We start from the raw sequence: 20,008 nt of genomic DNA, 5'->3' as shown, positions 1-20,008 counted from the left end.
TTAAAGGCTCTCTATTAAGATAAGCTTGTCAAGCAAGTATTGAAGCCAAACAGAAAGGGGAATGTAGAACCATAGCGCTATCATGAAGATTCGCCTACTTCAGAGGCCATATATCCATCAATCGGCATGAAGTGATTAATCACTTCAGTGGAAACAACGTCAGCGGTCACGAATGAAACCAGTGCCACATTTTCTTCCCTGTGCAAATGCACAATCCAATCGGATTGTGTCATGTTTTCTTTCTGTGTTTATTTTCTAATTACCAAGTCATCACAACAACAAGATGATGGTGGAATAACCCATATCCGGTGATTTGACATTCACTTTGAGACTGCCTGTCACCAGTTTGTACACAACTGTCAAGTAGACGTGTGGGGCATCACGGATTTGCGTCTGCTGCTTCGTCGGATTTATGACCACACATACTGAGTTCAAGTCAAGTTTAAGGCCGCTGCGATGCATATGGACGGGCAAACCCCGCACCCAGTAATACCAGACGTCCAACCACGCCGCAGCCGCTAACTTCGCGCGATTTCGACATAGCTGTGCCTTCGCACCTGAGGTCTACATTTCGCCCCTGTGTGCGCTGTAAGGCTACCCGCGCGCCGAGCTGTGGAGGCGTGGTCTCCCCGGCCACCCCTGACGGAGGAAAGGCTAAATTTCTCTCATCTTGGCAGGCAGGTCACGCGACAATCCTGCACATGGTGCCAAGCCGCAGCACCATTTATAGCCATCAGGAGGTCAAGTTCCAGCACGCGCAGGCTCCTGGAGAGGATAGGTGCCTGGCGGGGGTGCCAATTCGCGCCGGTGTTTTCTTTGGGGGAGTATATCTAGAGGTCCGCAGCCTGAGTGCACAGAACGACTGACTTGTAGCCGAGAAGAGAAGGTCTCTACCACTTGTGCTCCTCTCCGTACAGGCTGCAAGGGTAAGTAGTGGTTTCTTTCCACTGATTTTTAGTCTGTGCTGTGAATTTGTTTTAACATTTCGGTCTCTTCATTATTTAGTTGGTAGCTCTGATATTTTCCGCAACTACCTGAGCGCTATTGTTAAATTTACCTCTTAGTTGATGCTGATCGTTTTGTTGGTAGCTTAAGATTGGAGTATGAACGAGCGCTGGGCGCTACTCTCTCTGATTTCTTGCTCTTTTAAAACGCACTTGAGAAGATTGCATCCAGCTATCAAGCTGCACCGTACACTCTAAAAAGTCTGTGAAATTTTCCATTTAGAATGTTTGTTTGGGCGTTCTTGGCAATATCTTGAAAAATGATGAGCACACTGTGAAGTGTCCCCCATCAAAACGTTATTTCTGAGAACACAAATGTTAGTCCTTATGTCTTATGGACAGTAAGGTTCTACGTTTCAAAGATGCTCTCTTTAAACTTTGATCGCTTCATTTTGCTGAATATGAGGAGAACAAGTGGTGTTGCTTTATCGTATGTGATAGCTGCCCGAAAGCTTGCATGAGGTTTAAGAGCCAGATCATCGGTTTCTTTATATGTTTGCTGCGAAATTAAAAGATTTCCACAGTCACCAAACGCTCCTACCGAAAAGCAATATTGCCCCTCGCATACCGAGTCCGTGCTTCAGTTGACTTAGGGAGGGCCGGATGGATTTTGAATCGACATCAAAGAGTCGGGCCATAGTTGTGCGCTTAGATGGATACCACTGCAGTATAATGTGGTCTCGTCTCATCTGTAAGATATCTTAGTCTCTGTGTGTTATACATGCAAAGTTGTTGGTGCGATATGGTTAGATTGGTAGGGAAACTGTGGAGTGCAGACCATGGCTCGGCACCGGCGGGTAGTGACCAGATTAGCCGCCCTAACACCACACTGTTGTTTGGAAAACAGTCTGACACGTGCTTGCGACTGCTTCACGGCTTGTCAAAAAGTCCGTTGCCGCAAATAAACACGAGTTCGGTTGATGCTTCTGCCTTGATGTTGACGACGTTCCATGGTAAACTTCCGTTCGGAACTATTAGTGCTACAGAAATGTTTTGCTTTTAAACATCCATTCAACCAAGTCTGGCGACTGCAGCAACGCAAATACACAACGCTAAAATTTTACATTGGATTATAATGCAATGGCTTTGTATTGAAATCGGTATATGCAAGATATCCTTAAAGCTTGCTTAACACATCACACGGTCAGCTTAGACATTCATAGGAAGGAGCTAACGTGACACAAAAGAGGATAGAAGACTTCGTGAAAGTTCCTCATTGTTTGGCCAACATGAACAAACATGGAACGAGACAGTATGTACGTGCCTCTATTCCAGGACATAGCATCCCATTCGCCAGCATACATTACATGGTTGAAATGTCTGCCATGGCCACTAAACGAAGGTTGTTTTCACAACTTCATGGTCTCAGTACATAGCTCTCGATTTAGATAGACAAGTCAAACAGAAAGACAATTTGCTGAGGAGATAATAGAGCATAAAGGAAGTGTGAGAAATTAGACAAGACGAAGGTTTCGTTGTATCTTGGATATTGATGTGCATGACTTTGAATATTCCAATCTATTCTAGATCACAGTCAGGCTCTAAAACAGTTGTCTCATTAAGGATAATGGCATAGTTCATCATACTTGTTAGTGTTTTATATATCTAAGTCGCATGGAATAAGTGAAAATAACAGTCCACGACTCTGTGGCGTATATACGAAACATGCATTTCGTCGTTTTGGGAAAGACGCAAAGCAAATGTAACAGTGGTCATATTTACCGACATCCTCATTTACTCTCCCGAGCATGTTAAGCACAGGGAGAGACTAGTCATACGGTGCAAATCTAAAGCGTCTCTCGCCAAGTCCGCACGCAAAATCCGTCCCGACTGAAAGGTAGAGGATGATTTTGGCACCGAATTTTGAACAGAAGCGGAAATGGTCAGGAAGCCTTGGCCACGACTGTCTGGATAGCATTACAATGTAAATGCGCAATGTGGCATTAGTTTTACATAAATGCTGGCTTACTAAAAATTGTACCTGTTCCTAGAAATGAGCGTCGTGCCTCCATAACTAAAGTTCCTTGAATGTGAAATGATAGTTTCTTTCTTTGTGCTATGCTTTTTACCTCCTTTGAGATTGAGTCATTGTTTTTGATGTGTGTTATTTGCAATATTTGTGGTCAGCATAACTTAAGAACATCAGATGGAATGTAATGACATTTGGGATGCGGACGGCGGTTGGGAAGACAATGGTCAAAGTTAATTGTGGGCCCTGATGTGTGACCTTGGTACTGCAACAGAACTGTCCTAGGCATGCTATGTATGCTATGGGTATCCTAGGAGTTGTAGAAAAGCGGCCGCACACTTGTGATTGCCGATGCACCAGGTAGATGAGAGTTAGAAATGCTGTTGCGTGCAACTCACAGTTGGCCGAAATATTTGTCCATCAGATTCTTACCCCTGAGATGTTATTCTTGACCTCAGTGGCATTTTAATCCAACTAATTGAATCCTCTCTCTGAAAATAAAGTTTGTTGTGACAGGGACACGAGTTAACTTTGCGGTAAGTGATACGTTTTTCTTATAAATGTTTTTGGTCTGAGTGGTAGACCAAGTATTTAAAGGACCAGCAGGAGACATACCTCACCGTCTCGTATCACGGAGGGTGTCTTGAAATATTGAAATATCCTTCCTTTATGGACGGAACTCATTGGATATAGATCATTGGAGTTGATCAACGTTCTAAGTGAGATCTTCCAAGCCTCATGCACACAAAATGTCTTGTTCTGAACCAAAGTTAAACTCGTAATGCCCCACCCACAATTTGCACTCATCAAAATTTTCTGGGAGGGGGGGGGGGCTTCGCCATAGACGACCTGCAACTTATAACCTACTGGTGTCTGAGTCACGTGTTCTGTCTACATAAAGTAAGGTCATAGAAACAGTCTACTGGTCATTCCTGCAAACTGCAGTCGGATAGTAAAAAAAATGTTTTAACAATACAGATGAAATACACAGCGCATAATATAGGGATAATGCTAGCACAAGATTTTTCTTAGAAACTACAGGCTTCTTCCATGACAATTAATCTATCTAATGCAGTTCGTAGCGGATGGGTTTTAGACTCGGCCAGACGATCCAAAGGGGTTTTGGCATTGCCGGTGTAACATGTGAAGACGAAACAGACTTATTTGTAGTTTCTAAACGACTTTTGAAGGGATGAAGATCGTCTTTCTCCTCTCGATATCATGATATACTACTGCACTGCCAAGGCAAACACCACGCTTTAGATCATATGTTTATCTTTCTTTAAGGAGGGATGTGACTTCAAGGAACTTGCTTGTTCAGGAACGTTCATCGCCAGCAAGTATCTGTGATCTCCATACACACTATTAGACACGCCAAACGGGACTGCTATGGTGTATTATTTTATTCGTGGACCCAGTAAGGCCCCTTTTCCACTAGACGGAGATCGCGCTGCGCTCCCACTGCGACCTAAATAGGGTATGTATAACCTTCGGTTTTACACTGTGTATATCATACAAAACGTCTAAGTGTGACTGAGAAGACAAAAAAACACACAAAGTGTAAAGAGATTCGTTTCTTTTCTGTACAATTCGTTGAGCAATCTGTAAAATATTAGGTCGCAGAGAGAGCGCGGCGGGTGCGCCGTTCTGGTAGGAAAGGGGTATTAAGGAGTTCAGTCTTTTAGTCGTAATGTTCAGCGTTAACATAAGTCTTGAATTGTCATCCAGCGGTTGTTTCAAGATATCAGAAAAGATGACTGTAAATGTTAACCCAGGCGTCTCTTTTACTCCGGGTTACAGAATAAAGTAGATGTCACGTTTAGAACCGCCATGCTTCTTCAACTCGTATCCTACCAAGTGTTCAGGGATCAACGCTCCAGCTTTTGTTTCTTACGTTTATTTTTGCTGTAATGACACCACATGAACGTCCTAATGTCCTATAGTCTCTAGTTGCTAGCCAGGATGCCATCCAACATAGTTTATGTCGGAGTTGATTTACTTATGTACTAAATGAGGCGTCATCAATGTTACCAAGCAGAAGCAGCATTATGCATTTAATTATAAAATATTTTGGATCATCATCTTGTAGTGACCCGATGAAAAATGGTAGGTACGCAAAATAAACTTGTGAGCTGGCAGCTTCCACTGGTTCGCGAGGCGGTGTAAAATGTATTTTAGGCAGACAGTGTAAGTTTCGGAGATGCCAAAATTTCTCTGCAAATCCATGCCAAATGCCATATCGACATGCATTGTCGCGCCATATCGCCGTCTTGGACCATAAGATTCAAAGGTTTGGTGACAATTTCTTACCGTATATGAAAGAAAGAGTTAGTTGTGCACCTGGAGACAAAAGTCAACACGTAGCAACGATTCTTACAATCCCTTAAGACCCCTTACCAACATCATCATCGAAGCTGTCGTTGCGCTGTCGTTGCGCCGACGATTGTCTACCAAATCGTCTGCTTTGGTCTGACATGAAGGATGTGTCGAGTGGAGACCGATTAATTTTATCCTCAAGCTCGACTCTGACAAGGTCGCGGGCTCAGAGACATCGGTTCCATGTGAAGTGCAAACAGTGACATTTTTGGGGGTGCAAGATAGGGTTCTGACCGTCTGGCGACTGTCGAAAACGCAACTGGCGAGCACACAGAAATCATCTCCGAGAATGTAGATCTCCTGCGCAAGTTCATTAATCATACTCGTGGGTCAGCCGCTCAGAATCCTCTCCGATTTGACAATTCATAATTCATTATAACAACATTGCTTTATTTCTTATCGTTCCTTCCAGAAGAAGAAGAAGAAGCATGGGGACCTGCGGATTACTGTTGTTCCTGACGGCTGTTGTGGTGGGATCGGCACAGCTTGTGTCGGTAAGACGTCTTCCAGCCACACATCTGAAAGATAGATGTACATTGTCATTGAATGCAGCATCTGTTGCTTTTAATTGTCCAAGTTTGCTGTTGTATTTCTTCAAAATGAAAAAAAAAAAACTATTATATCTTTTATAGTTTTATAAACTGGTATGTATTTCATGATTGATTACGTTAACCGAAATGGAATCTAACGATAAAGTTTTACGTCTGAAAGAACAGCAAGTGATACGAAGTAAAAGTAAATGAATCAGTGCAGAAAAATACAAGCATGTCCGCCATATTGGCACCTATAATGTGTATTGATTATACATGAACGATGGGGAGAAGAGGGTGATATCCCAAAAAAAGATTAAAAGAAAAATAAGGAAATTGTCATGATAAAGATTTTCTTAACTTGTTTTAAACTTGCCCTTGTTAGAGCAGGAAAAAAACCTTCCATGACCCAGTTTTCAGTGTTACAAGATATGTGCATAGATATCATATTACAAAATCTGTTCTCAAGCTGAGTTTGACTAGGCCAGTGCCTCTGCTTGAAGAACATACCATTGGAGGTACGGATCGTAGACTATTTACTTCTCATGCTAGAACTTAACATCTAGCAATCACTTAAGGTTATGGCTGTACCGAAGCTCAACCGCATGTTTGCTGTGATGTCGCGTTTTGGAAGGGACCGCAAACCTGGCAGCTGCTTTCAGGTCACATTCCTCCTCACCTTGCACCACAATATGGCGGACATAGCTGCAGGTTTCGGCGGAGTCCTCTCCAAAGATTTCTTTTTACACTCAACTACATCTGTGTAAGGCACAGCGTTACAGCTCCTCGCCCCGTTCGATGACGTAGCCTCGGAAACGAAGTTTTGTGGTAAGAACATCCGGGTCCTACATCCGGGTCCTCCTGGAAAAGATGGCCGATTTAGCGCAGTGACGCGGTAGCCTCGCGGTGGTGCTTCGGAACAGCTATCACCTCAAGTGAGTATCAGTCAATTTTCGTCTCTATTATTTGTGCGATCCGATGTTTTCCACTAGAATTCAGCGCTTAGCGACCAGAATGTACGCTGAACAAACAAGCAAGCAACCTAACACTCTCCATGCTCAGCTTTTATTCGACATAGAAGCTTTCTAACGACACAATGTGACTTTGCAAGCACTAACCCTGCTTCCGTTTCACTCGCTTTGTACTATGTTTTCTGCCAGGCTGCCCGATACTGTTACAGCGACGTCGATTGTGACGCATACAGCTACTGTGACGCCCAGATCTTCGGCCAGTACGGAACGTGTGTTCGGAACAGTGACCGCCCAACCAGACTAAGGGTTTGCTATTTACCCCAGCAATACCCCTAGCGCACCTCATACAAAAACATTTTCATTTAGAGTTTGACGATCATTTCCTTCCATTCCAATTTGATTAAATTTCTTAGACCTTAGCTCTAATTGTAGCTTTCTGAGTTTTCCTTAGGTTCAGATGTTACAGGTTGCACGCTCATCATTCAACGTCGTTTACATCAAATTACTTTGCTGGTTTTCAGAGGACCTATTGCTACTCGGACAATGATTGTGGCCCATCTACATTTTGCGACACAATAACATATGGAAGATTCTACTTTGGTGGAGGAATCTGCAGGGTAAGATTTGCTGACGTTACTGAGAACAGTTGTCTTGAAAACTTGATAAATGGCTTTCAAAGGGATCCTCTTTCTAACTAATTGTCAGTCACTGACGTTAAGCCAAGTTGGTATAATTTGATGTATTGATTAGAAAGCACTGTAGCATGCAAAGAGAAATATTCTTTTTATGTTATTGCATTATCTCCATTTATGTGGTTGATTGATCTATCAATGATTTAATTTTCCTATCAGCCTCGGTACTGCTACAGCCATGCGGACTGCGACGGCAATACCTACTGCGACTACTACAGGGACACCAACTATGGACTATGTAAAAGGTCGCCAAGATCGGTAGGTATTTTCTTCTTCACCTAGACGACTCAAGATGTAGGCATATTCGCAATGTTTTCATTTTCTGATCTGTAGGCCTTTCAACATGAAGACGACAACCAGGTCCCTGTATGTTTGAGGATTAAAGATTAAAGCATTCCTATCCTGCCCTCACTCATGCTCTGACGTCTCGTCTACCGAGGCGTTTGCCTTCAGTAAACAGAAAGTTAAATATATATTTCAAGTGTTCTATATCCAGGCCAAAAACATGTAAATCATCCCAATATCTTTATTTTATTGATAAACTTGTTTGTGTTTCTTGGTCCCCACCAGCCCTATTGCTACAGTGACAGTGATTGTGATGCAGCAAAAGTCTGTGACAAACATTCATTCTTGTTCCAAGACTATGGGCTATGTCGGGTAAGGATTTTCTATAATAAAGCATGTTCATTTTATATCCTTTACACTATTTGTCAATTTTCAAGAACCATCTATATCATTTGCTGTCAGGTCTTACGTATATCGTCTGTTTGACAGTTTCAGTACTGCTACCGGGATCAAGACTGCGACGACTATGATAACAGCTACTGCGATACATTCTACTCATTTGGCATGGGCGTACGGCATTATGGAGTTTGCATTCGGGGAGGAAGAGTACGAAGACCAAGCCGTGTTCCCGCGGGAAGACCAGGACCCCCTGTAAGTTTTATGCTGAATTTTTAAACCTTTTATTCCTTTTGTTGTTTTTAAGATGTTGCAGACAAGCATGAAATGAGCAGTACATTTCGGTGTAAACTTTTGATGTCCAACGATACTTACAGAGTTCCGTTCTTTGCTTACTTGTAGGACCTCGGGTCTGGATACTATGGCTGAGTGATTTTGCCCACAGTCACGGGGAAGTTTACAGACAACCAATCACAGTGAAATTCGAAATTGTCGTTGTGGATATAACTGCAACTACCGTTCAGTGAAAGCGAGTTTTTAGTGAAAAAGTCAACCGTCCAACGTTGAATGTAAGAATCTTATCTCGGTGCTATTTTTTTGTTGACGTATGTTTTATATATTTGATAAGACTTAACTTGTCATCATCTGCTATGATCATTCTAATGTCAGAAAGGACAGGTAATGCTATTTAAAGACTTGCTTTGTCATAAAATTCATCAACAGATTTTAGTAGTAACGATTCTAGGTTTTTCACTCCGAAGAGCTATCTGCCCTGGAGTACAACAGTGTATACAATGGGACCACAACTTTGAAATATCCGCAGTAACAGGTGAGGCGAATGTAGTTGTGCAAAGCAGTTCTCACACTAGTTACCTTTTGTAATGGATTATCGATAGGCGACCTGTAATCATGCCGTCTGCATGTAAGGAGGTGATTTTGTGAAATCAAGCACAAGATTTCAATTGCGTTTCTGTAATTTTACGTATTGATGTTTTGGCTGCTAGAGATGCTATAAGCCGTGCCATGGCTTCGTGGAATGTCAGTAGTCTGAAAGAAATCAAAAATATAATACAAAACCCTTTATATTGATGGTTATGCTGCAATAACAATGCTTGTGGAAATCAATGAGAAATAATTGTGCACACTTTTTTCCCTTAATAGTTCTTGTTTATGTCATATCGATCCGAACTGTTCATAGATACTCTGATGATCTTTTATAATGCTTCTAATGAAAGGAAAGAATGTGTTCAAGCGAAAGATTCTTTATTGGAAAGAAGAAGCTGGATTTCTTACTGTTATAAAGACATTGTCATGTAGAAATTACACAAAGTCATCATACATATCCAACATAGAACAACAAAACTTAGGAAATGTGTATGCAACAGCATTACAGTAAGATTACAGTACTTGTAAAATATTCTAGCATGAAAGCTGTCATTTTTGTAAAATATTTTAGTACGAAAAATAAAATGATCTAGTCACTGATGTAGGCATTTCTTTTTTTCTGAGAAATACTTAGTTCTTCATTTCTGATTCGTTAAAAATGAAGTAGGGACACGATTATATGTACCGCATATTGTCATTGACTTGATTCAACAATAATCCGAACTCGGCTGTGGCATGTCTATCTGCGGAGAGGTTGGTCCCCGCTGAGTACAAAACACCACACGGAAACTCTGGTAAGTTGAAAACTTTCAAAACTGTTCTCCTTGCTTTTCGCAGGCCAGTTTAGAGAACCAAATCAGGTTTAACATTACACGACACATGATGTGGGGCGTGTCCAGTAGCGTAGGTAGGCCAGGAAGAGCAGCATGTTATGGTCATACCTTGGGTTGATCAATGTTTCATGACTGAAAATTAACTTTGACAAAAAAGCAATTCATGCCCTTAAATCTTAAGGTAGCTCATCCTAGGCACCATTTGAGACCACCGTCACATGATTACCCCGTATTACATATTTTCATACATTCCAACATGTTGTATATGGCTTAATTAATAAGAAAACATCTAAAGCTGATTGTTTGTGTTCTATTTACGTTCAAAAGTTCCTGTGCATAAGGTCAGAAACACTGCTCAGATCAACACCTTTAGACATAGATTTTGTCACGTAGTTAGTTGAACGTAGAAAATGCCTGGCTTTATATAAATCGAAATTCCACAAACATTTGGCACCAAATGAATGCTGTCATTTCTTTTTAACGACTGAGCCCCCTTCCTCCATCCATAACGTGTATCCACCTCTGGGTAGACGTTGAGTAGTCCTTTCATCACCCCCTTCTCCCCCATGTATGGGTAGGTCTGCGATGACCCTCCTAGCGCACTGCCGTCCAGCAGCGTCAGTTGTCAGACGCACCATTTTGACCGCTGGTATTTCATGACTTTCGTCCCCCTCTAGGCGCAGGTGGGTTATCCGGGTTATCCAGGGTACAACCAGTTCTATGGTGTGTCCGGTCACGCAACCGAATGTGAGAGTGACAGCGACTGCAGGTCCGCCGGGTACCGGTGTCAATTCGCGCCCGTCAGCGGCAAGTCTTATTGCACGCCAAGCCAGTACCAATACCCGTACAGCAGCTACTACGGATACGGTGGATACCCATATGATGTACGTTGTTTTATCTTTTTACTATCGTCTCCAGTAAGGCTAACTATAGACGGACTATGCAGAGACATGGACATAATACAAGCTAATCTGGTGGTCGAAAAAGCTCATAATCATGACGTAAACGGTAACGCATGTCGCATTTTGGTTGGCAATTTATTACTGTCATTCCGTTTTCTGGGTGCAGAATTGCTGATGTAATGATGTTTCAGAAGTTTTGTTATATTTCAGCCATACATAGTATGGTGAAATATATTGTATTCGTAATGTTTCTTTCTTTCTTTCTTTCTTCTTTCTCCTGTCAAATCTTCAAAGTGATTCATCTCCGCCGTTCCTGGACCGAATGACCTGAAATTTGGCACAGGGGTAGAATGGGCCAATACCTTGATGCTTTTTTCTCAGTTTTTTCATATCTGCCTCTAAAATGATTTTATTGAGATTTTTTTGGTCAATTTTAGACCAAAACTGTATATTTTGGCCCCTGTACCCTAATATTACAACCAAATGAGCTGAAATTTGACAGAGATGTGCCTTGATAATGCCCCCATATGAATTCGATAGCACTTTTGGTGTACAGTACAACAAAATGCTTATTTTTGCGATTTTTTGACCAATTTTTGACCAAAAAAGGACACTTTTGGCCCCTGTACCCTGGTATTACAACCAAATGAGCTGAAATTTGACAGAGATGTGCCTTGATAATGCCCCCATATAAATTCAATAACACTTTTGGTGTACAGTACAACAAAATGCTTATTTTTGCGATTTTTTTTACCAATTTTTGACCAAAAAAGGACACTTTTGGCTCCTGTACCTTGGTATTGCAACCGAATGAGCTGAAATTTGACACAGATGTGCCTTGATAATACCTTCATATAAATTCAATAACACTTTTGGTGTACAGTGCAACAAAAGGCTTATTTTTTGCGATTTTTGGCCAATTTTTGACCAAAAAAGGACACTTTTGGCTCCTGTACCCTGGTATTACAATTAAATGACCTGAAATTTGGTATAGATAGGCATTAGATACTTGGTAACAAGATTCAAGTCAAATTTTTGACATAAACAACTTTAAATGATTAATTTTGGCACTTTTCTGAGGGGAAATTTGTTTTCTTTTGGCCTCCTGACGTGACCTTCCGTGACCCCGCACAGAGCCACACCTGTGCGCGTCAGCCGGAGAGTTGATTGAATCAAAGACCTAGCCAATCAGCGAAGCGGAGGCCAAAGGCTAATTAATATTCATAAGCGGGGCCTCATGATCCCGTATATAGCAGTGTTCCCGCCAGGGGGAGCGAAGCCCGCCTGAGGCTCTCGCATTTTACACTATTCAGAAGGCTTTATATTGTATCAGTTCTTAGGGGCATATCTATGATAATCGCAGCAGTCACTTAACTTCTCTTCAGGAGTTTAGCGTAACACTATTTCAGGTCAAACCGTCAAAGGCAACTAAAAACAAACTTTAACGTTACTGAGTTCAACAGTACTTATAACTTGTTATCCGAAGATGAAACGCTAGCGATGGTATTTTCGCTGCGCTGTTAGCTCCGTGCGACTGTTGTTGACGGTCTTATAACAGTATATTTTGCACCCCTGTACCCTGGTATGAGTAACATTTGGTATAGATAGGCATAAGATAATTGGTAAAATGATCCAAGTAAAATTTTTGGCTTAAAGTACTGTAAAAGGCTTAATTACAGCACTTTTTTTAGGGGAAATTGGTTTTCTTTCGTTCTCCATGCCATGATCTTTCGGACGTTCACCCCACAGAGCCGACATCTGCACCTGCGTCTAGCCGGCAGGAAGAGTTAATTCAATTAATGGTTCGGCCAATCAGCGAAGGCTAATTAATATTCATAAGCGGGACCACACAATACGTTAACTTGAAGACTCAGGCCGTACAGACTTCTCGCCAGGATTTTTTCAAAGCGTCGGACAGGGGTCCGGGGGCCGCCGAATGTCCCTGGCGGGGTCCAGGGCCACTGTGTGGGGGGGGAAGCCCCCCCGGAAGCTCTTGCATTTTAGACTATTGAGAAGGCTTCTTTTATCAGTTTTTTTAGGGCCATATCTACGATAATCGTAGCAGTCACTTACTTCTCTTCAGCAGTTTGACTTTAAAATATTTCGGGTCAAAGCTTCAAAGACAACTAAAACCTCATAAACAACAAACTTTACTTAGCTCAACAGTATACATAAATATTGTACGGGTTGCCATCCTTAGTTGAAGCGCTTATTTATAGCGCTAGTATCTTCGATGCGCCGTTAGCCGCCGTGCGACTTTTGTTGACGGTCTGATATCCCTACGTCGCCGCCTCGCTGATATTCCCACGAACATGTTTCAAGAAAAATACCCAGCAAAAAACGCTGTTCTGCGTCAAATTCTATTCTATAAAACATGTGGGACTCAGTGTTACAGTCTAAATATTTTGTAGAAGCACCGCTGTAGGAAAGAAGGTCCAAGCAATGTAAAACATCACGTAGCATGAAGTTCGCTGTCAACTGGCAGCACATGGCTGTTTGAAACTCTAAGTCTAATCAACAGCCGTGTTTGATTGATAGCCGGCGGTCCTTTGATGAAGTCGGCGAAAGGTGCGTTAGTTAGAAAATCTGCGTTTAGTTTTGATACGTAATTATAAGTTAGACAGTGGCGAGAATGATTATTTTCTCATCAATATTTCTGTTCAGAATTATTTGAACTTAATTGTACATCTAAACAATTGGCTTACCTGTGCAATGTTTATATGATTAATGATCATGTGTAACGTATGGCTCCTAGTCAATAGATCAGCATTTTCTCTATAGTGACCACCTGTCTATAGTGGCCACATTTCCTAGTGCTGTTGTTGTTTGACATAAACTTTGAACATTTAAATTGTAAGTAACTTTAAACTGCCAGAGTTTCAGCCCAATAAAACACTCTCAGCGCCAGCCTCGAGGGTATGAACAGACTGACCAGACAGACGAAAATAAATCCTCGAACAAGGTTCAATCGTATCTTCCGGGTCTGGCAGGAAGTTGTTAAACTAAAATAAGAATAGGCTCGATGGCTGATTGCATACAAAGTAAAACAGTTTAACAGTTTTACAGCTTGAAGAAAACAAACGCTCCTACAGTACCTGCACCTGCTTGATAATTATTAAATCGTATGCCCTACTTGAATAAAAAAAAGTTCACTGCAATAATGAATGTACCCACATCACAAGGAGCTTATACTTTTTTAAACTTACACCTAGTTATCGTACTGAAAATTGTTAATGACATTACATGAAGTCATTCAACAATTTTCAGTCATGATGAAAATTTTCTGAATGGAAGGTGTGATTATTGTCATTTTCTGAAAAATAGAAACAAGCTCTGTTTTTACCTGGAATCAATTCATAATACCAGTCCACTTTGGGGGATAATGTACTGTTAAGAGGATGTTCCATTTTTGCGCAGGGGTGATTTGGAACAGTCCAATGTTGCGTGGGAAGGGGTATGGCTGAAATATGCTGTATTTGCTCTTAAGCAAATGTCGGCCTTTCTAGTTCAAAATATTGTCTGTGCCACATTGCAATTTGATGTTACGTAGCAAAACCCCTTTCAGCAACAGGCGACATCGACAATATTGCTTAGTTTGTGTCTCTATTCTTAATGAAATTTCTCTTTGTTCTGAATGTAGTACTACGGATACTATGGATATGGCGGATATCCCTACTACAACTACTACGACTACTACGGATCCGGGTACTATGGTTATAACTACCCCTACTACAACTACTACGGCTCATACCCTTACTACGGCTACGGCTACGGCTACGGCTACTACCCGTACTATGGTCACCCATACGTTGGGGTAAGTATCTTCACTTTCATCTTTCAAATCGTAAGGAAGGTAAATCTATCATTTGTGGTAGGTATAGTTGTTGAAAATCCACATTTTGCCGGTCACACTTCAGTACACCGGCGAGGGCACGGCAGAGCCACGGCAGGGCCCTCCCCCGACCCTCACACCCGAGCAGCTGGAGGAGGCGAAGGCCAAACACGAGGAGATGAGGAAGAAGGCAGAAGAGTTCTGGAGGAACAGGCAAGGCAAGGAGCAGCTGAAGCCCGGAGAGAGCCTGGAGGATCACGTGGTGCCGATGGGAGGTGAATGGCTCCCTCCACCGCCGCCCCCACCCCAGGGGGAGCAGGGTAACCAAGGTAACCAGGAGGAGAGGAGGAGGTGGATGCCGCCCCGCGTGCCCAGGGGACGGAGGCCTGCTACAGAGGAGCAAGGTAACGTAGCTTGTGTTGATTGATGCTGTCGCACGCACAAAATGCATTTAGTAGATAATCATAACGCCATAACGTTTGCAATAGAGGTAAGGTAACTCTAACTTTTCTTTGATTTCCCCAGTATTGGATTTTCGTTACACATTGGCATGGGATATTCGGCTGTGGCAACACGGTTTTATGTAGCAACCTTCTTTTGAAGGGCTTGCTACTCATCAATGACATCTTTTTCAAAATTCTTTTTCTGTAGTAAACGACGACGGAGTCGCAGTGAATTAAAGACACAGGGGAGTTGTTGAAGACAGTGATTGTTCTACTTGCACAAATGATGACAAGACTCAGACCGGACAAGGACACTGATTTAATTTCTACTGCCAGCAAAGCCTGCTGATTAGCAATGCAATGTGTGGGTGATCTTTAGCATAGCATGTGTGACTGATTAAGATTATCACAAGCCATTTTAACAAGAATCTGATGTGGATTTTAAAAGTCATCCCTTTGACATAGAGCTCCCAAAGATTGACAGTCTCGTGTCGATTACAACTGCTGAAATCTAGTGTACAATTGATAAGGAATAAGTCAAAATTAATCAAATAGGAATCATCATGTTCATTCTGGTACGGACGTTGACAAAGGGAAAATACAATTTGAACGCATGATATTTTGCGATACAAAATACATGTATTCTTTACGTGTCTTATACAAATGTGGAAAAAGAAATGTGGATTGCGTACGTAGTTTGCGTCATACGTCAGTATCATAAACGAAGATATTCTCGCTCTTATTATTGCTGTGTGCTCACGGACTACCACCTGGTTTCAAACCATGTATATGATTTTTGAAATAAAAGCTGCTGTTTTGCAGATGACGATGCTAGTCGAGGCTGTATGATTGTATTCTTTGATCGAACATACAAATGTGTATTATCTGCAGGATGGTTGTGAGAGTGTGAGCCTTACATCCGTTGCTATATCTTTAATTGGCTCAAACCTGGTGTGATATCATTTCGCACCGCCCCTATGTTGACTCTGTGGTGTAGATTTTTTTGTTCTGGACTGGCCGCAGCATCCTCGGAATGCCCCCTGAAGGTATGCTGCAATTTGTTCCTTTTGTTGTGTTACTGCCGTTATCGTAAAGACGGTAGATAGGTCCTAAAACATGATTATTGATTACTTGAAATAGAGCTGTGATAGAATAAAAGATATAGTGAATCCTAATGCGCATTATATTACAGAAATAGACGGTGTTATTGCATCATGAAGAAAAATATCAATTAAACTCCCCTCAAATGCCCCAAAATGAATAGACTTAGCGGCAATGTCTAGATCTATCGCACCATGTTTTACAACGATTCTTCCTTCGAAAAAAGTTCTTTATTTGCCGGTGAAAAAGTCTTATATCTTATATAAGTTCTAACTTCACCTGGACTGCCTCATGGAGTTACCCTCTTCTCCTCACGAGTTAGTTTCAAATTTGGGCCTTCCAATATTTTGCGGTTGAGCCAATGTTAACCATAGATGGCCTCAGAGCCTTTCTCCTTTGTAGTGTTCTATCTTACCCCGTTCCTCGTACAACATTTGCTTGAGCGCCACTTACACGGTTCTGTCTGGCTTTTCTACAGGCACAGTATTACCCGTATTATGGAGGATACGGGTACGGGTATACAGGGTCCCACCCAGCCCTCTCCAATACGTGTGAGAGCGACGAAGACTGCAACGGCGGCGGGTACACCTGCCAGGAGTTCCCGGCTGTGGGACGGGCCCTCTGCGTCCCCAGCTCCTACGTCAGCTACGGTGGGGCCGGCTATGCCTACCCTTACTACGGATACGGATATGGATACGGATACCCATACGTAAGATCATAAAACTTTTTTCTTATAATTTTTTTTGTTTTAGCTTCTGAACTATCACATGTCACATATGTCACATATGTCGTACGGAAGAAGTGAGGACATTCTTTGGACAGTTTTGGATGTGTCGTGCAGAGCTCAGCTGGATTGAAATGGAAAATTGTGCCATGTATCCGCTAGTCCTTCCCATCATATCTATCTACCTACTCAGTGCCTATGATAACCTCGACAAAACTACAATGATATCAAATCTATTTCCCAAATATATCAACCAGAGATGGCACCTTTCTGATGTAGCATCCAAATTTATTGTTTTGTTCCTTTTGTTTCTCCAGAGCTATGGATACCCTTATAATTACGGTTATCCTTACAACTACGGCTATAGTGGCTACGGATACGGATATCCCTACCACTACGGAGCCTACCCATACTACGGACACCCCTACCTTGGGGTGAGTTGTTTTGCTTTTATTGGGTTGAATAGATTAATTGATCCATCTGTAATGCCCCCATTCCACTGGGACGGCGCTCTCACGGTGATGGCAAATGTGACCATCGCTTTGAGAGCGCAGTGGGATCGCCAAGGTCGCCATAGGAGCGCGGTGAGAGCGCCGTCAAGTGGAATGGGGGCCGTACATATACTCTATTATACTTCATAAGTCTGAAGAACACAACAGGACATGTTTCTCAGGATGTTTGATGAAACAACAGGTACCGGTCCGCCTGAGCAAGCAAAGAATCTTGGAAGTGCATAGATATTTCATGGACAAGATGTAGTAGTTTAAGTCCACTGTGTTCTACTGCTGTGCATGGTATGTACACTCTGCAGCTGCAATCAGTCTTTCTTCAGATCTTACACTCAACCCTGTTTATTGCAAGCTTCCTCCAAGGTGTCGCCAGACGTTTTACAGCTCAATCTAGGGAACCATAGTTAATTATGAGACTCATAAGGACTTTAAACTATATACATTGCATCTCTGTTATATACTTTGTCTGACCCTTGCCTCTTCCCTCATGACCTCAATGAAAAGCGGCTTGCAGGCCGATTTGAGCTTGAATGACTAAACAAAGGTTCAAACAAATACTTATTTTGTATCTGATTGTTGTAACAATTCAAAAGTGATCATTTGTGAAATATTGATACGCAGTACGTCAGCGAGGGGACCGGTGAGCCCGGAGCAGGCACTCCTCCCGGAGCAGGCACTCCCCCATCCCTGACTCCGGAGCAGGAGGAGGAGATGAGGGCGAAGCACGAAGAGATGAGGAAGAAGGCTGAGGAGGCGATGAAGAAGTTCTGGGAGAACGTGGCCCGCGGAGAAGGGCCAAAGCCTGGAAACGACGACATTGTGCCCATGGGGGGAAACCGGTTCCCGCCTCCTCCCCAAGTTCCCGGGCAGGGGCAAGGTCAGGGGCAGATGCCACCGGTCATGCAGGGGCCCTGGATCCCCCCGCAAGCCGCGAGAGGACAGCAGCCCCCACAGAAACAGCCTGGTGAGTATCACATTAGAATGTCTGAAATACGCTTTTAGCAGCCCTTCCATTGGTTAGGCCTACGTCACATTTTCAAACCGGAATATTTGTGGAAACGAAAAATTGAAATGTGTACGTAAAAATATGCACAAATAATGCCTACAACTAATGTCTTTACGTCTTGTGTAGTTTGGTGTCTTTCCTATCATACTTTTTGATCCCGAAAGCTGCCCGGTCGGCCCGCATTGGAAATGTGACGTACGCCTGAGTCAGGAGAATCCGGAATATCTTAGTGATTTCTGCATATGTGCCACCTTGGACCAATCATTGTCAGACTTAGCACCACTAAATACAAGCTTTGATGACCAGTTTCAATAGTGAAAGAAAATACTGAGCTCCTTCTTGACTGATTATCATAGTGATGAAGAATCCTGAGGTCCTATTGGTAGTTCTGTGAACGCTTATCTCAAGTTAGAAGGGTATGGCCACGAGATCTTGGAAGGGTTCCCCAGGCATCCATAGACTGTGTAACACAAGTATCGTCAGTGGCCTTCCCCTATAAGAAATCTGGAAAAATATTTAAAAATAACAAAACATAAATAAAACCATCTTTTTTCTCTGATAGTTGCTAACTTTGAAGGCGGGATCGCTGAAGACTGAAGAAGCCGACAGCAAGACAATTGATTGACAGATGAATAATACGATCTCATTGTAGTATGATATTGAAAGATCTACGTATACGCAGAGTCATGTGTGTGCCTGTATCACTCTGAAATCTACTAGTTTCACTGTTAACTGGTAAACAGTATAAAATCAATAATAAGTGATGATGTGATGAATTAAGAAACTGTGCTAACCCATAGATTACCATCGTGCTTAGTTGTTGCCATGCGAATGTTACATCAATTGAAGGAGACCATAGAGTGTAGACATGCGGAGATATGCAAGCTATTTGATGTGAAGCAATCAAAATAAAACAGTGTATAAAGTTGTTACAATAAAGTATTTAGAAGAAATTATATATTTTGCTTGTTTATTTCACATGTGTCCCTTTACGCTTTTAACTTTAAAATGATCAATCTAATACCATGAAATACAATAAACTTATACTAATCAGAGTCTAAGTATAACCGCTGTAGGGAAAACAGCTAAAATGAATTGTCATACTTGTACACGGTACTTTGCAAGTAAAAGTATGCGTTATTGTAAATAGTCTATTGTTCTGCTGCATACAATAAAACATTGCAGCGACTGGAAGATCTTGCTTGAATTTACATAATTCCACACGACACAATTATGCAATAGGAAGGTAAACCATTCGTGTACAAGAATGTGTCCCGTCCACTTGGATGGAAGGTGCTGAATTGAGGCTCATGATCTGAGACTCTTCGGCTGATTTTGGAAGAACTGTTCGATCGAAGGTATGAACACTGTCTTGTTCTTTTTTGGTGTGGTTTTGAACCTGAATTAATAAACTTAACGTAGTATCTAATTGTGTGAATAGGAACTAATCTGTGTGGTACATAGTTCTATGTATGATTCGTATGATTTAGTTTTACGTGTCGCAAAACTGGTGTTGAATAATGACAATCTTGCCCGTTTCGTCAATAACA

At 42.1% G+C, this 20,008-nt stretch overlaps 2 protein-coding genes across 6 annotated transcripts; both read left to right on the top strand.

Annotated features, from left to right (window-relative positions):
- Positions 1-675: 675 nt before the first annotated feature.
- LOC118423473 (prisilkin-39-like) lies at positions 676-19,414 on the top strand. Of its 4 annotated transcripts, none has more exons than XM_035831646.1 (6): positions 676-926; positions 5,765-5,843; positions 16,698-16,928; positions 17,261-17,377; positions 18,074-18,416; positions 19,021-19,414. In XM_035831646.1, exons 2-6 carry the CDS (start codon positions 5,778-5,780, stop codon positions 19,053-19,055), a joined length of 792 nt encoding a protein of 263 aa, XP_035687539.1. In that variant the 5' UTR covers positions 676-926; positions 5,765-5,777; the 3' UTR covers positions 19,056-19,414. The 4 variants fall into 4 exon arrangements, with proteins under 4 accessions (XP_035687539.1, XP_035687538.1, XP_035687537.1 ...); XM_035831645.1 differs by having other exon boundaries at positions 678-926; positions 5,762-5,843; XM_035831644.1 differs by lacking the exons at positions 16,698-16,928; positions 17,261-17,377; positions 18,074-18,416; positions 19,021-19,414 and adding exons at positions 10,619-10,825; positions 14,484-14,657; positions 14,761-15,079; positions 15,327-15,952 and having other exon boundaries at positions 683-926.
- On the top strand, positions 5,893-9,708 carry LOC118423482. 2 transcript variants are annotated; one of them, XM_035831658.1, is made up of 7 exons: positions 5,893-6,814; positions 7,040-7,156; positions 7,372-7,467; positions 7,702-7,800; positions 8,113-8,199; positions 8,317-8,478; positions 8,626-9,708. In XM_035831658.1, the coding sequence occupies exons 3-7, from the start codon at positions 7,433-7,435 to the stop codon at positions 8,654-8,656; spliced, it is 414 nt and encodes a 137-aa protein (XP_035687551.1). In that variant the 5' UTR covers positions 5,893-6,814; positions 7,040-7,156; positions 7,372-7,432; the 3' UTR covers positions 8,657-9,708. The 2 variants fall into 2 exon arrangements, with proteins under 2 accessions (XP_035687551.1, XP_035687550.1); XM_035831657.1 differs by having other exon boundaries at positions 5,893-7,156.
- Positions 19,415-20,008: the final 594 nt, after the last annotated feature.

This window comes from Branchiostoma floridae, chromosome 9 (assembly GCF_000003815.2).
Source record: "Branchiostoma floridae strain S238N-H82 chromosome 9, Bfl_VNyyK, whole genome shotgun sequence".
In the NCBI taxonomy this organism is placed as follows: Eukaryota; Metazoa; Chordata; class Leptocardii; order Amphioxiformes; family Branchiostomatidae; genus Branchiostoma; species Branchiostoma floridae.
This window is presented reverse-complemented; position numbering and strand designations above follow the sequence as displayed.